Raw genomic sequence first — 17,897 nt, forward strand, 5'->3', positions numbered from 1 at the left:
ATTATTGAGTGAAAACCAGCCTGAAACCCTTGAAGATCGTAAAGGCCAGAAACATCTTCAAATTGTAAAAGGGACAAGTACACAGAGACCCAACCAGTCCCCAATAAATAATCACTTTCTATGGCATTTTACAGCAGACTATTCAAAAAATAGTGCAATAGACTCTTGTAGGCATGGTTCCTTGCTGATCTGAAAATTCAAATGGGTTTAATTCAGCTCTAATGGTCTTTGCAAACTTCATCTGTTTTTTAATACCTAAGACTAGTTAAATCTAACTGCCGATAGGCTCCTCCGAATTACTGGAACAGGGCAAATGTTTTAACCATATTCCCATGTTTCTGGTTTCTTGCAATGGGATTATAAACACAATAGGAGACTTGTGAAAGACATTTAGGAATTGTCAGTACATAAATATATAATGTATTCAGCTTTTAATATTTCAAACAGAGAACTAAAGCCTACAAAAGTAGGGATGCACCGAATCCAGGATTCGGTTCGGAATTCGGCCTTTTTCAGCAGGATTCTGATTCGGCTAATCCTTCTGCCTGGCCGAACTGAACCTGAATCCTAATTTGCATATGCAAATTAGGGGCGGGGAGGGAAATTGCGTGATTTTTAAGTAAAAAATGTTTTCCCCTTTGGATTCAGATTCGGTTCGGTATTCTGGCGAATCTTTCTCGAAGGATTCGGGGGTTCGGCCGAATCCAAAAAAGTGGATTTGGTGCATCCCTTTACAAAAGAATATGGCTAGAAATGCTGTATTGCTGAACTGTACCAGCCCTATAATAGTAATTAACCATGCCTTTATAGTTGCCCATAGCAGCTCCCTGTCTTCTGATGTTTTAAGGCTGTGTTTTGAATGTCAGTGGCACTGCACATGCTCAGTGATAGGAGTCATTGAAATCATCACAACAGTAGCATAAAGGGTGGACATATCGAATTTGGACTATTCCCTTGTCGAAGTATACAAAAATTAGTTTGAAATTTGAATTGCTGTTTTAGCTTATGGGGGACCTCCTGTTTTAGCTTATGGGGGACCTCCTAGAACCTACTTGGAGTCAATTGGTGGATTGGTGGAAAAATTATGTTTTTTTGGGAAAAACTTTGAATCGAATTCGATCGAGTGAGCTATTCCTTTGATTCGTACGATTTGAATTTGGCCGAATACAGACCTATTCGATCGAAAACGGACCTATTTGACCAAAAAAAAAAACTTTGACTTAATTTTGGTTGAGTGAAAATTCGCCAGCATCAAAAAAAAATGGATAGCGGCGTCCGTTTCATTGGATTTTTTTTTCGCCAGCATCCCAAAAACCGACGCCGGCGTCAAAAATGAGTCGAATTCGCAAATTTTTCGCCGTTTCTCGAATTTCGCGGGAAATTCGCTCATTTTTTGGCAAAGCAAAACGCCCCAAATTCGCCCATCAGTAGTCCTGATTTGGACACACACGTGTGCATCCAAATCAGGTTAATTATTTGGGGAACCATTAGGCGAAGACCCCATGTGGGGGTCTTCACCCAGATGTCGGCCAGAGATGCAGCCCGGAGTGCCCCATACACAGGCCCATAAACTAATGCCATTTACATCCACATTGAGGTCAGCACAATACAGATACAACAAGCACATCATTGCTGATGCTAATTTACCTTCACAAGTTGTGGCACACGGTACATACTACTTGGCTGGTACCCCCAATTGTGCTGGAATTCTGGGAAATAATGCAGCATTGTTGTTAAAAAAAAACTTGGAGAATTCTGTTCAATTTTGCACACTGCTCTTCTGTTAGTAAATTACCTATTGTATGTTAATTAGTGAATAAACATACCTCCCAACATTTTGGAAATAAAAAGAGGGACAAAAAAGTTGGCACGTGCACATTTTTTTACCACACCCCCTAATTACCATATTCATTTTACAAAATTTGGCAGGTTATGAAAGTTTGAACACATTTCTGTGGTTTTTTCAGTTATTACAGTTTTGCTAATGAAGGTGTATTGCCCTTTAAGCCGTGAGTAACTTTTCCCATATATTGTTACAATTACTTATTTGTTTATCTGAAATTGTTACAAAAGTTTCCAAGTGCACCTGGTGGCTGTTCTGGGCTCTCTGCCAAAAGCCAATTAAGTTAAAAACATTGTTTCTTTTTCTGGCTGTTCAGTGCAGAGAAAAACCTGACTTTCCAGTACAAACGAGGGACTGTAGGTTGAGCTGTCAAAAGAGGGACTGTCCCTCTAAAAGCGTCTAAATCCATTATCTGGAAACCCATTATCCAGAAAGCTTAGAGTTACAGAAAGGCCGTCTCCCATAGACTCGGTGTTATCCAAATTTATAAAATCATTTCCTTTTTCTCTGTAATTATAAAACAGTAGCTTGTATTTATAATGAATGCTTATTGGAAGCAAAACCAGCCTATTGGGTTTTTTTAATGTTTACCTGATTTTCTAATGGACTAATGTGGGTATATTTATCAAATAGTGAAGTTAAAGATCTCCACAGGCCACTAGAGTGAAATTCCGCCACTCTCCATTCATTTCTATGGGATTTTGAAAGGCGTATTTATCAGTGTGGACTTTCACTTTTATCCCTTGATAAATAGGCCTTTAAAAATCCCATAGAAATTAATGAAAGTGGCGGAATTTCACTCTAGAGGCCCGTGGCGACCTCTATCTTCACTCTTTGATAAATAGACCCCATGGTATGAAGATCCAAATTAAAGATAGATCCATTATCTGAAAAAACCCAAGGTCCCAAGCATTCTGGATAACAGGTCGCATAACTGTACCCACTACTGTACAATCTAAGAATAGAATAAGAAGTCACCAAGGAGTTCCTTGGCCATATTAAAGCACCAGGCCGAAGGCCGAGTACTTTCATAAAAGCCATGGAAGTTTTATACCCTGATATTTTACAGTAGGGGATACTTTATTTATTATAATACACAAGTTCCCATGAGTTATTGGATACACATTCCCTCAGTGAGTACCAATTCTAACTGATGACATCACTAAGCACAGTTTATAGGAATATCATTTATAGGATATTCATGGCTTGTGTATTATATGAACATGGACAGGCTTTACATGTTGTTAACACTTTACCGGGCACATTTACTAAGCTCGAGTGAAGGATCCGAAGTAAAAAAACTTTGAATTTCAAAGTTTTTTTTGGGGACTTAGACCATCGAATAGGCTACTTCGACCTTCGACTACGACTTTGAATCGAACGATTCGAACTAAAAATCGTTCGACTATTCGACCATTCGATAGTCGAAATACTGTCTCTTTAAAAAAAAATTTGACTACCTACTTCACCACTTTAAACCTACCGAGCATCAATGTTAGCCTATGGGGACCTTCCCCATAAGCTTTCTAAGCTTTTTTTGATTGAAGGCAAATCCTTCGATCGATGGATTAAAATCCTTTGAATCGTTCGATTCGAAGGATTTAATCGTTTGATCGAACGATTTTTCCTTTTTTGTATTTGTGGTAAATCCTTTGACTTCGATATTCGCCACCTAAAACCTACCGAACATCAATGTTAACCTATGGGGAAGGTCCCCATAGGCTTTCTAGCCAATTTCTGATCGAAGGAAATCGTTCGTTTCGAAGGATTCAATCGTTCGATCAAATGATTATTCCTTCGATCGAACGAATATTGCTAAATCCTTTGACTTCGATATTCGAAGGATTTTACTTCGATGGTCGAATATCAAGGGTTAATTAATCCACGATATTCGAACAATAGTAAATGTGTCCCATAGTTTTGTGTATGTATGTGAATGTTGGTATGTACAGGTATAGGGCCTGTTATCCAGAATGCTCAGTAACTGGAGTTTTCAGGATAAGGGATCTTTCTGTAATTTGGATCTCCATACGTTAAATCTACTAAAAACATTATTTAACCATGAAATGGAATAGAAGTGTTTTGCTTCCAATAAGGATTAATTATATCTTAGCTGGGATCAAGTACAAGCTACGGTTTTATTATTACAGAGAAAAAGGAAATCATTTTTAAAAATGTTAATTATTTGATTAAAATTGAGTCTATGGGAAATGGCCTTTCTGTAATTCAGAACTTTCTGGATAACAGGTTTCCCGGCCGGATCCTATACCTGTATTTATGTGTTTTATATGTGTATGTATTGATAAAGAAAGTTGCATAGTTGGCTTGTTTTTCCCCTCCAATATGCAGGCCAGTGATACACGAAAAAGCTGAACGTCATGAACATGTCTATCACCTACAGGGTTAAAGCTGTGGTTAGAAAATAGACGGTTTCAAGAAAGGGTTGGGTGTCTTGTTTTTTTATTTTTCTGCAAAACAGGACACAAACCAAAATCAAATGTATGAATATGAAGTGTTGAAAGTTAAAAGGGCCTGTCATCCAGACATAAAAATATCTATAATAAAAGTCCTTTTTAAATAAAGCATCCATACCAGTTATAAAGGTATTTAATTAATCTTAGACGTCAGTCAGGTATTACCTGCCCCTCCTTTGCCTTAGACATAGAGGCAGGGCAAGTAATTGCTTTCACTCTCCATTCTGCACTTCCTAGATGTCACTGCACTCCTCACATTCCCCCTCTGTCCTCAGGATCTATAGTTATTTAGCCTGTGCAGGCACATGGGCATCAGCTCCCCCATAAACAAAATGTTGGGTAGATGCAAAGCTTGCCTTAATAACAGTGTTCACAAAATGGCCATAAGACTTAAATAATTTATATAGTGTAAGTAAAGCTTCTTTGGTTTGATTAACATCATAAAAAGGGATTTGGGTTTAATTTTTTGGGGTGACAGGTCCCCTTTAAGGGTTTGCAGATTTTTTTTCATTGTTACTATTTGACAAAGCCAAATATACTATATGTAGTACAAGGTATGGGATCTGTTATCCAGAAACCCGTTATCCAGAAAGCTCCCAATTACAGGATGACCGTCTCCCATAGACCCCATTTTATCCAAATAATGACATTTTTTTTTTCTTTTCTCATTAATAATAAAACAGATACAAATACTCCTTATTGGAAGCAAAACCAGCCTTTTGGGTTTATTTAATGTTTAAATGTTTTTCATAGTAGACTTAGGGGCACATTTACTAAGGGTCGAATTTCGAAGTGGTAAAACTTTGAAATTCAACATCGAATTGTAGAAATTCGATAGTCAATTTTTTTTTGAGTGAATTTAGCTGTTTTCAATCGAATTCAAAACATTCGATTCGAACAATTTAATCAATCAATCGATCGAATGATTTTCAAAAAAAAAACTTTGACTTCTAAAAACGTAGCCAAATATTGGCTATAGGTTCTAGGAGGTGCCCATAGGCAAACATAGTAATTCGACAGGTTTAAGATGGCAAAGTGTCGAAGTCAACGTTTTTTAAAGATACAGTACTTCGATTTTCGAATGGTTGAATATTCAAATTTTTTTCAATTTGAATCTAATTTTGGCCTGTTCGATGGTCGAAGTACCCAAAAATTACTTCGAAAGTCGAAGTTTTTGAATTAGAAAATTCACTTCAAATTCACTTCGACCCTTAGTAAATGTGCCCCCTAATGAATGAAGATCCAAATTATGGAAAGATCAGCTATTCAGAAAACCCCAGGTCACAAGCATTCTGGATAACAGGTCCCATACCTGTCGTAGTATTTTGCTAAAAGATAAAATATGTGTATGTGACTGTGTCTGTATGTCTATGGTTTCTTTCAATAGCCATGCTGTATGATGTGAAAATGACTAGGAATGATTGCTTGAGTGGAAAACATCTCAACTAATCCCAATATTCTCTAAGGGGCACATTTACCTAGGGTCGAATATCGAGGGTTAATTAACCCTCGATATTCGACCGTCGAAGTAAAATCCTTCGACTTCGAATATCGAAGTCGAAGGATTTTGCGCTATTCCTACGATCGAAGGAATAATCATTCGATCCAACGATTAAATCCTTCGAATGGAACGGTTCGAAGGATTTTAATCCATCGATCGAAGGATATTCCTTCGATCAGGAAATTGTTAGGAAGCCTATGGGGACCTTCCCCATAGGCTAACATTGGCTTCGGTAGGTTTTAGGTGGCGAACTAGGGGGTCGAAGAAATTTTTAAAGAGACAGTACTTCGACTATCGAATGGTTGAATAGTCGAACTATTTTTTAGTTCGAATCGTTCAATTCGAAGTCGAAGGTCGTAGTCGAAGGTCAAAGTAGCCCATTCGATGGTCGAAGTAGCCATATTCGACCATTTGAAATTCAAACTATTTTTCCTCTATTCCTTCACTCGAACTAAGTAAATGGGCCCCTAAGTGTCTATATGTGTCTATGGCAGTGCAATGTATAACCAGAGATACAGCAGATGAGTCTGGGGCCATTTGGAACGGTTATTCAGGAATGCAGGGCACTAGAGGCAGCTCTTAAAACATCACCTGAAAGCTGAATTACCATGTCTGCTTAACGTTTAGAAGTTTAGATTCTAAACTGATGGGGGGCTTTGGCATTCTGTGTTGCTAATAGCATGAGCAAACAAGAAACGGATCCGCACACACGCTATGATCAGCAGTTGGGGGGACACCCCTCTTTATTATATCACCTCGTGATCAACGTTTCGGGGGGATAAACCTCCCTTCATCAGGATAAGAATACAAATGTGAACAGTCCCTATATTGGTGAAACCCCTCCCCTTCCCAGGGTGGGTTAATTAATCAATTAACGGAGAAACCAGCACCACCAACGCAGTGAGAGGAAAGGCGAGTGTGCGGTAGGAACATATAATACAGAATCTGTTTTGCTAATAGCATGACCATCAAACAAACAGATTTTCATCAGACACAACCAGCATATCCATCAGAAGCTTACAGGTACATCACTTTTATCTAATTTGAAAATGAAAAAAATGAAAATAACCCAACTGGCCAAAAGATACCTGCACATTGTAATGTGATCATCTTTTCACATGGTTGTACTGGGGCCTGGGCAGGCTGGATGAATGTGTACATGGATTGCTGTAGGCCCCAAAACCCTGAATCTATGCCCTTGTATGGGATTGTCACATTCTGTAGGTGCTAAATGAAGTTGAATTATTTCATAAATCGCCTAAGAATGTGTTTAAAATGTAACGTAACGTGTTGTTATGTGGTCAGTGTAGCCTGCAACCTTCCTTTTAGGCTTCTACATGTAGATTGGGGGTCCCCAACCTTTTTTTTTTACCCATGACCATCATTCAGATGTGAAAAGCAGTAACCTGCAACATTTCAAACCATATTTGATAAGGGTTAGTGTATCTGTACCTCTAGCTCTTCTACCACCCGTTGCTCTCAGGAATAACCATTGACCAACACATACAAAATCTTTAAAAGAAATCTCCATGGGCTTGGATATACTCATTATCTTAGTGTATTATTCAGATGAACTGTATGATGATAAAGTGCTCTAGTTCAGCTGGGGGGACATTGCTGTATTTATGCAAAAAGCCCAGGTCAGATGCTTGTTAAGCATGAAGATAAGCAAACACTGATGGAGGCTTTTAGGGTATTTTTTGGCTAGTAAACAAGCTCTGTATTCAGCTTTTCTTTAAAAAGAAACTTGGTTTGTTTGCAACACAACACTCAAGATGCAGTTTATTTGGCCAGACTCAGTCATTATTTCATAAATGTAGTTATGAATATCAAGAGCCATGGCCGGAACTAAGGGTAGGCATAAGAAGTACCTGCCTAGGGCTCAATGATTGGGGGGTGCTGATCAGATATTTCTGGAAGAGCCTTCTACATACACCTAGTCCAGACTTTCTTGTCCCTGCTGGTGCTCCTCACCTTCGCATGCTCCCCTGTGACGACACTGTGAATGTACGCTCACGTTTGTGCTCAAAGGGGGATGCCAAGGTGGCTTGTAGGGTTGTCCAGGGCACCTAAATAAACTACGAGATGGGTTTCCAAATATTTAGTGCTTGTTTTCTTTTGCCTATGTTTTGTTCTCATCTGTCATCCTAATCTGCCAGTCACTTGCTACTCTCAACATTTTAAATACATCTAAACAACTATCAGTTGTGTATCAGTAATGTACCAAACCACATCCAACTTAGAACCTAATAATCCAGACACCATTCAGTCAGAAAAAGGTATCATGTATATGGTTTTATCCAGTGAGAACTCATTGAAATCCATGGGGAATCTTTAATTGAATTAGGTGATCATTTGTTCTTATCCAATTGAATCTTGTACATGCACATAGGTCTAGGTATTGCCCTTGCTTCTACAGGTATAGGATCCAATATCCAGAAAGTTACGGAAGGCCACTTGCCATAGACTATTTTAATCAACATTTTTTAAAAGTATTTCCTTTTCCTCTGTAATAATAAAACAGTACCTTACCTTGTACTTGATCCAAGCTAAGATATAATTCTTATTGAAGACAAAACAATCCTATTGGGTTTAATTAATATTTAAATGATTTTTGGCAGAATTAAGACTTGATGATCCAAATTACTGAAATGTTCCTTATCCGGAAAACCCCAGGTCCTGCACATTCTGGATAAAAGATTCCATACCTGTATTAATATTTAACTCATTATGTTCCACATTATTTGGTCTTAGCCAAGGAAATTCTAGACCTGCAGCCTTTCATCTAGAATTTACTCGAAATTCCTTTAGTCTTTTAATTAGCCTTAGCTTTAAGTGATATCATGAATAGCAAAGAATATAAACATACTCTGTGTTTTTCCAGCATTGTTTTCTACTCCATCAATCTCTCCCTCCACAAAGCAACAGACTGCTACCAGAAATGTTTCTGATCAACAAGTGTTCAGACTACTTGTTTTGAAGTATATTTGTTGAATAAGTAATAGGAACAAATCTAGAAAACCTTTAATGAATTCTCTTTTTCTTACAGGTCAATGGCAGCGACACATTATACAAGTATGAAGAAATAGTACTAGAAAGGGTGAGTGTGACCTAAAATCTAAATGACCGCACTACTGTTTGCTTTTTTACATACACTACAGGTTCCCAGCCCACTAACTTACTCATCTAGGTTCACCCAGCTTTCTCCATATAAGCACCTCATTGATGCACAGATCTCAACCATGAGTTCTGAAGAGGACTAATTACCCTTGTGCTTTGTTATTGGTTTATTAAACATCTCCTCCTATTTTCAGGGCAATTCGGGTCTAGGCTTCAGCATTGCCGGAGGAATTGATAATCCGCATGTTCCTGATGACCCTGGCATATTTATTACCAAGATCATTCCAGGAGGAGCTGCAGCAATGGATGGTAGACTCAGGTGAGTGCTTCACTATGCTTATCCAAGTCAACCCTTTATATTGCTTGTCTGTAGGTGCCATCCAATTACCTGGCATTGGAATGATGCCACTCACAATATGTTTTCATTGTGCAGTGTTTCAGACTGTGTCCTGCGTGTAAATGATGTGGATGTGACGGAGGTCGTACATAGTAAGGCAGTGGAGGCCTTAAAGGAAGCTGGTCCTGTGGTGAGACTTTTGGTGCGACGCAGACAGAGCCCCCCAGAATCCATTATGGAGGTCAATCTGCTGAAAGGACCCAAAGGTGAGATTGATATAAGAGTTTGGAGGAAGACAGGAGTGAATTGAAATTGGGGTAGAAGGAGGTGAAGGCATTAAAGAAGAAGGCAACGTATAAATAAAACCTGCTTATTGTGTTGGGAGCACATCACAGAACCGGGTGCTACTTCAGTTGGGATTCAGAAGGACATTAAAAAAAGTCTGATGCTGTTATAAGTTCATGCTTGTCACTCATGTTGGCTTTCAAGGTCACGGCAACATTATTATTTTCCATTATAAAAAAACTTGCATCCGTGTTCTGCAGGACTGGGATTCAGCATCGCTGGGGGTATTGGGAACCAGCACATCCCAGGGGACAACAGCATCTATATTACCAAGATCATTGAAGGGGGAGCAGCTCAGAAAGATGGAAGGCTTCAAATTGGGGACAGACTTCTAGCGGTGCGTATGCAAGAGACTGTACAGGCGTGTTCTTGTTTACACTTTAGATGCTAGTTTATCTCAGTAGAATCTATCCCCTCCTTAACTCCCCTTTAATATTTTCCTCTTGTACAGGTCAATAACACTAATCTACAGGATGTCAGACACGAGACGGCAGTAGCTTCTTTGAAGAATACCTCAGATATGGTTTATCTTAAAGTCGCCAAACCTGGCCCTGTTCACATCAATGAGATATATGCGCCACCTGACTATGCCAGCAGTAAGTGGTTCTGTCTAATCTAAAGTTCTGCTTTAGAGTTATCATTCTTTTTTCTTCATTAAATTATGGGGTTTTTATTCAGCCAAAACATCTCACTAATTCAAAATACACTTCAGACTTTATTTAATTTTTTACTGTTAGAAATAGTAAACCAATAATTAGAGATATTTTTAGCTTGTAAATATAAAATGTCAAGTATCCTGGGTCTCTCGACAGCCTTTTGGAACACGAATTGTTGCCATCGACCGCTTCGCACACTTCGCACCACTTCGCACCACTTCTCCAGTCACAAATTCGTAACCACTACACTAATTCACTAAAATGCTTGCGTCCTGGCTAGCGTACGTTTGTGTGTCCTAGCTAGCGTTCGTTTGTATCTATTAAAAATTCGCTAGTAATCTTACGCTTAGGTCAATTTGAATAGGGAAGGCGCATAAAAGTCGTATATACGTCTTTTTTTTAGAGATGTTGGTGTAAATGCTTGAAGCGGTCACTTTTTATTAAAAATGTCCAAGGGAGCTTAATAAAGACATAAAAGCTCCTCTAATGCCCTAGACATGAGTCCACCCTAAAATATATGTGGCAGACCCATCAAATGTGTTAAAAAAATGTTCACACAAAATTTTTTAATAGTTTCGCCTGCGTTTTTTACACTTTTTATGTTCCCGTGGTACAAGACATGATGTCACTGACATCAGATTGAGGAAAATGTAGCTTTTTTTCAGCAGTCCACCTGGACTAAGGTGGGTGAAGGAAACTCTGGCGAAAGAGGTAACATTCAGCAAAAAGTCGCCTGCCGATAGAGTGCAAACGAACGCTAGCGACAGTCTCTTTCGCTAGCGAACTGTTAGTGAATTGGCGATGTCCCTGCGGATATGATTTCTGGTGAAAAGTCGCTAACGTTAGCCACTTCGCCCTTTAGTAAATCTGCCCCATGATGTTTTCTCTGCTGGCGTATCTATAAAATACAATTTGCTCTCATCCACTGACAGGCTGATTCTGTTGACACAGCAGATGAGAGCGGATAGGCCTTTTCTCCATTGGCTTATCTATGCCTGTGGTGGAAAATGCAATGTGTTACCTAATTTAAGTGCACAATAAGGGGCAGATTTATCCAACATTCCCAGTAGTTTGACACCAATGCCATATGCCAATTCCTCTAAGCAGTCAAACGCATTTATTTGTTAGCAAGAACTTAGGGCAGCTCAGCAGCAGCAATGAGCACTAATACCCAACCAAATCGATAAGTTCCTCAAAATATACTTAGAGAAGTGGACTTCACCAGGTAAAAATTGTTTATGAGGGAATAATCAAGTGATGCAGCAACAGAAGTGTGAGATTATTAAAGTATACACATGACATTTTGTGAATATGTAATTTGTATATAATGTAAAGGTTACAATTCTTTTTACATTAAGCTTATTGCGCTTCATGTAGTTCCAACTACAGTATCAGTATCCGTTTTGAAAACAAGCCTTTCAATCAGCTGAAACACTTTGGCCCTTATATAATAGTCTTGATGGGTCTAGGTAAAGAAAAAAATACCTTATTGGTTCCTATCGTTTATATTAAATTGGCGCATTAATAATTAAGTCTTGAATAATTTCCACTACATACCATTTGACTAAATCACAGCCAATTTCTTTCTTCTACATTACCTTTCATGTCCCTGTTCTAACTCTTTTTTTGTTGTATATCTACTATTATATTTTTTCAGCTTTCACAGTAGATAACCACATAAGCCATAACTCCAATCTGGGGGGATACCTGAGCAGTATAGAAAGCAAGTCACCTTATCCACCTTCCCAAGTTACCCCATCCAGATTCTCCCCAGTTCCTCGACATATGCTTGGAGAAGAAGACTTTACCAGGTAACCATTTTTTTATGAATGAGATACTGTATATAGAGCAGAATAATCTAGAGGAATAATCATGTGACATGCTAATATAAACTCTACACATATATATAATACACAAGAGCCAGGAATATCCTGTCAATTACTGTATATCCTTATAAACGGTGATTAGTGATGTCATCAATTATAATCAGTGCTTAGTGATGTCATTTCTGTCGCATGACTCACTGAAGCTTGTATATTATAATAAATTAAATACCCCCTGTTGCGAAATATGATGATATCAGAAGTCACCTCGGAGTTCCATGACCTGTATAAAAACACTCAGCCTTGTGTTTTTATATGGTCATGGAACTCCTCGGTAACTTAGAATATCCTTATATTTTACAAGAGGGGTACTTTATTTTATGTATATGTGTATGTATATATATATATATATATATATATATATATATATATATATATATATATATATATATATATATATATATATATATATATTGTAAATATATAATTTGTATATAAAATACAAGTTATAATTGTAACACTTATCATGCTTAGTGTAGTTCAACTACAGTATCAGTATCTAGCAGAAACATGTACTTCTCATGTGCCAAGAATGTCCCAGCATGCTAGGATCTTCCAGTGCACTGGCTTTAAAGCCAACATTTGGAAGAAAGGAATCTGACCCTTGGTTCTTTGAGAGCTGCATGCTACAATTTTTCCTACTCCCGCCCTCTGACACTTCTTTATCTGCAGTTATATTGGGCTTAGCAAACATTTAAATTGTTCTGTTTATCTGGGTTTAGTGACTTGTTATGTTATTAAAAGCATGTTTTCTGGAGGTTTTATTTATTATTAGGGATATAAGCAGTGTGCTGGTGTGTATGAGAGGTTATGGTTAATATCCATTAACATGATAAATATGGAGTCTATCAAAAAGAATCACATACTGACTAAAGGGTTAGATAAGTCTGCAAGGATTTGTACAATAGGTATGGGATCTATTATCCTGAAACCCGTTATCCATAGAGCTCAGAACCTCAACACTGACATCTCCAAAAATATCCTAATTACAAAAAACGATCTACAAGCATAAATGAATGTTATAAAGGCAGTATAACCCCTTTTCTTAACATGAGTTCAATGAATAGGGCTTGGGCTGAACATATGTTCTGCCTACTGTTTTAAATAGGACATTTCTTATTATTTCTTGCAACTGGGAAAAATCGGCAAAATGTAAAGTCATAGTGTCCTTGCTGTTTGTATGAATGCAAGCAAAATAAATCATCAGTCTTCTGAGAAGCCTCTGTATAAAATGTTTGAGTAGCCCTAAGGAATGGTGCTCAACATAACAGAAAGTCACCTTATCCCACATCCCTAACATTCTAGATGTTTCTGTAACTTGTGCTAATTCCAGTTCACTGCCATGGAAAGCTTTTTTGGGGCACTTTGTCACCCATGGGGAGCATGTTTCCTCGCAGAAAACAAAGCATTGTGTGCTGTCACTTAATCAGAACCCTTTAACTTGCGTGCAGGGAGTTGGCAGATGCTCCAATGTGTGTTCTAATGTGGTTGCACCTGGCTGGCCTACTCCCATGATTTCTCACTGTGCCCTACCTGCTGTACTTGGGTATTTTTTCACCTAAAATGGGAAGAGGCGGCTGGTGACAAAGGCAGATTGCAGGGATTAGCTAGAAACCATGAATCTCAGCATGACTTGATATTCTACTAACTGCACTGTTTACTTAAGTATAATGCCCCGAGGTAAAGCACAGTCACTGTGTAGATACACGTTTATCAACAAGCCTCAAAGGAAAAGGTAAACTTAACAAATTTCACTGTTTAAATAGTGCATTACAAAGAATGTTTTAATAAATTGCTATGTTTTATTTTTCTAATGTTTTCCTAAAATGTAAAAAAACAAAAAATACCTTTTTTCTCCCCCCCTGAAAGTTTTCCAAAAGCAGCCCGGCACTAGGGGGCAGATTTACTCAAGGGTGAAAATTCGCCAGCGGCCACTTTGCACTCATCACGACACTTCACCAGGTGAAAATTTGCTTAGACAACGCTAAGTCACTGGAATGTGGAGTTTCGTCATGGGCGCCGATTGGTGGCGACATTTTGCTGGCGTTACTTCGGCATTGCGAGCAATTTAAAGTGAAGATGCGCTAGCGTTCATTTCTGCCTAGCGCAAATTCACTAGAGGTCTTGCACTCAGGTTAATTTGCATACTGCGGGAAATTTAAAGTTGAATGGACGTATATATGTTGCAGCAAATACATTACATTACACAAGTCCAGGGAACCTTAATAAAGAAAATAAAGTTGTTATAATGCCCTACACATAAGCCCACTGTAAAGTTAATGTTCCATGTGTAAGAAAATGTATGGGGGAACCCGGTTACCCAGAACATTTTTAAGGACTTTTGCAGGCAATCACTCTGAAAAAAGGAAAAGACGCCAGCGTTTTTTAGACTTAAACGCTTTTTCCACTAAAAAATATGATGTAAGTAACAGAAGATTAAGGAAGATCTATGCACTCCAGTGCACTTTGCCTGGTCTGAGCTGGCGAAGGCAAATCTGGCGAAAGAGGTAACGTTCAGTAAAATCCACATTTCATTGACTTTGCGGAGTAATGTCCATTAGACAGAGTGAATTGTCCCCTGGCGAATGACTGTGTGAATGACTGCTAGCGCCTATCTATTTTTGCTAGCAAAGTGACGCCTGCGCCCGTTATTAAATTGGCGATGTCCCTGCGGGCGGTAACGCTAGCGAATTGATGCTAGCATTAGCTACTTCGCCCTCGAGTAAATCTTCCAAGCAGTTAGACACTGATTTTGGGGATCAGGCCTGGCTTACTCAATTTCTTTTATGGGGACCTGTCACCCACACATGAAAATCTGTATAATAAAAGTCATTTCAAAATGAATCATAAAACCCAGATTCTATTTTTTTTTTATTAAAACAACCATACTGGTTACAAACCCCTTTAAAAGGTATACCTTCTATTACATACTACCCATATTAAGCATTTTTTGTTTAAAGAGATCAAACGTCATGGTGTGCCACTGCCCATAGGAACAGTTCTTATGGATAGCTGCATATTTTTCAATACAACCCATAGTACTCCATGATAATGAGCAAAATACTCATGCTTTAAAAAATGCATCATACATGGGCCAACTATTGCCATGCAATATGGTAATTATAATCTGCAGTGTGTGATTATCCATCTGCTTGTGAAGCCCCATAAATAAATGTCTTCTCTCTTAGCACATAATATATAATATAGCAAAACTACAATATCAAACATATGATATTCTAAGTCAACTGGTGCATGGCAGCCCTTCGTTGTATTCCACAATGAAAAGGGGGAACACCAAATGTGGGGCTGCAGAGAATTCACAGTTCTTCACAATGAACTTTCTCGAAGAACAATGAATTGTAATCACTGCTATGTAAAGGGAAATCACCACTGAAATAAAAATAGTCGCCAGCCGTCTTCATTATGAAGCCGTGTGAGCAGTTAATATGGGATATGAGATCCTCGGTACAGCTACAATTAACATTGCAATGTGACTCCATCGTTGCTTCTTGCTGTGAAAATTGCAGGGGGCGAGACTCTGTAATAAGGTACCTATCACTCATTGTCTGGCATAGATCTGCCACCCCATTAAGTGAATAGGTGTCTGTTGGACATGACATGCTTATGAGCATGAGAGAGCCCAATTGCAGCTGTCTGCAAATATAGCCCTGTGCTAATTAATAGCTCTGCCTAACATGCATCAGCAATTAAATTCTGCCCAGTTCAAAAACCTCTTAGGTTTAGAATAAGAATGACATTTTCATTTGGGTTGGGTAATGAACATTCTCTTTATTCTCAGTATAATTTAGTTGCTTTCACCAAATAAAATCTGGTCCACACCCTAAAACATGGCATGATGCCATATACTGTAACACTGTATATTAATTATTTACCTATCAATGTTTCTGTCCTTTGCAGCAAGTCATGAGTCTACCCTATAATATGTACATGTAGCAAAGTAATTGTCTGGCACAATGAAAATGTAATGGTATCAGAGCCTTATACTCACCAGCATTTTCCTCTGGCAAGGTCAATTGCTGAATTTCTTCTGGTGTTACTTAAAATGGACGTATACCCCTCTATTGGCTCTACTGTTAGTTAGTATAGAATTTGGTACAGGTATGGGACCTGTTATCCAGAATGCTCGGGAATACCTTAAGTCTACTAGAAAATCATGTAAACATTAAATAACCCCAATAGGCTGGTTTTGCTTGCAGTAAGGATTAATTATATCTTAGTTAGGATCAAGTACAAGCTTCTGTTTTATTATTACAGAAAAAAAAGGAAATTGTTTTTAAAAAATGTGGATTATTGTCTAAAATTGAGTCTTTGGGATATGGCCTTTCTGGATAATGGGTTTCCGGATAATGGATCCCATACCTGTATATAGTTTATATAGGTTTATATAAGTGTATAGATACAGGGTCAGACTGGGGGTCCAGGGGCCCACGGGGCTTCTTCATGCAAGCGCACACTCGCACATGCGTGGGTGCGGATCTGGGCCGGCGGGGCCCACTAGAGCTGGGGGCCCACCAGGTTTTTTCCCGGTGTCCCACCGGCCCAGTCCGACCCTGTTTAGATAGGTCTGTATAAGTAAGTGTATATATATGTGCACAGGGGTTCATTTGCCAACCCAAATTAACCACTGTATGTAATATGGATACGATTAGCTTTTATAATGTTAGCCAAGCAGTTTTCTTATGCAGAGAAGAGACATTAAAAGATGCAGAAAATTGTGACTTTGCCTTCAACCCTTTAACAGGGTGGTTGTTTTCAAATGGCAATATGACATCAAAAATATAACCATCTTGAACGCATGAGATTATGGTCTTCCTGACTACCCAAGTGTCTCTCCATGACTCGGGACCACCACACGGTTAACACCCTGTTGCTCACAGTTCAGAGATCACTTCTCTCTGTAAGTCAAGCCACACAGCCAGATGGCAAGTCAGCCGCACTTCTGCACTTTCTCCAAAAGTCTCGGCCTCTCTCCAGGCGCAGTCACAGGTCCCTTGGCACTCGCTCAGGCACTTTGTCTCTCTGTCAGTTGTCAGACACTCTCTATATCCCACACTCCAAAGGCCCTTTGGTCCACTCTCAGGCTTCCTCTCACACTCTAGGAACAACCAGGACCATGTCTCTTCCTCCAGAAATACCAGGAAGAGCCCATAGGGGCGCACACCCCATTTTACGTTCAGCAATAGCTCTGCTCTCAGCTGCCACAAATTACCTGACTTAGAGGAAATATTAACCCTGTCTGAACTAGGTGTCCCCCTTCAGCCCATATCATACAGTTTAAATGCATGCTATTCTGTACTTTTTCATGCCAGACAGACTGTCACAGTAACTATATAACTAGGGTTCCCGAGTAAAGGTTAAATGCAGAATTGTATTACTGCCCAGTCACACATTAGAGGGCAATAATAAGTACAAAATTAGAACACCAATAGCCAGTGTAGAACTTGTATGTTCATGTGACTATCTTTATATATTTCATACATTATTTAACCATACATTTATATATAACTAATTAGAACAGAATTGTAGCATGGTAACCATTTTCCTCTCCATATACGTTTATTTGCAGCAGGGTGGTAATCGGACAGCAGCAGCAGGGGGTGGTATTGAGACATTTGCCTTCATTAGTCTAATTACAATATACCAATAGAAGCTAAGACCCTTGGGATCCGTCATCCAAAAAGCTCTGAATTACCAGAGGCTTGTCTACCATAGACTCA

General features: G+C 38.8%; 1 protein-coding gene across 5 annotated transcripts in view; it reads left to right on the forward strand.

Annotated features, from left to right (window-relative positions):
* The window catches only part of LOC108698334 (disks large homolog 3), a 113,775-nt gene that overhangs the window by 59,092 nt on the left and 36,786 nt on the right, over positions 1–17,897 (forward strand). For all 5 annotated transcript variants that reach the window (XM_041572690.1, XM_041572689.1, XM_041572691.1 and 2 more), the window contains 6 exons: positions 8,868–8,918; positions 9,133–9,257; positions 9,372–9,541; positions 9,821–9,957; positions 10,072–10,216; positions 11,934–12,087. In XM_041572690.1, the coding sequence (XP_041428624.1) occupies positions 8,868–8,918; positions 9,133–9,257; positions 9,372–9,541; positions 9,821–9,957; positions 10,072–10,216; positions 11,934–12,087 (782 nt within the window). The remainder of the gene's footprint in view (positions 1–8,867; positions 8,919–9,132; positions 9,258–9,371; positions 9,542–9,820; positions 9,958–10,071; positions 10,217–11,933; positions 12,088–17,897) is intronic.

The sequence above is a fragment of the Xenopus laevis genome, chromosome 8L (genome assembly GCF_017654675.1).
Source record: "Xenopus laevis strain J_2021 chromosome 8L, Xenopus_laevis_v10.1, whole genome shotgun sequence".
NCBI lineage: Eukaryota > Metazoa > Chordata > Amphibia > Anura > Pipidae > Xenopus > Xenopus laevis.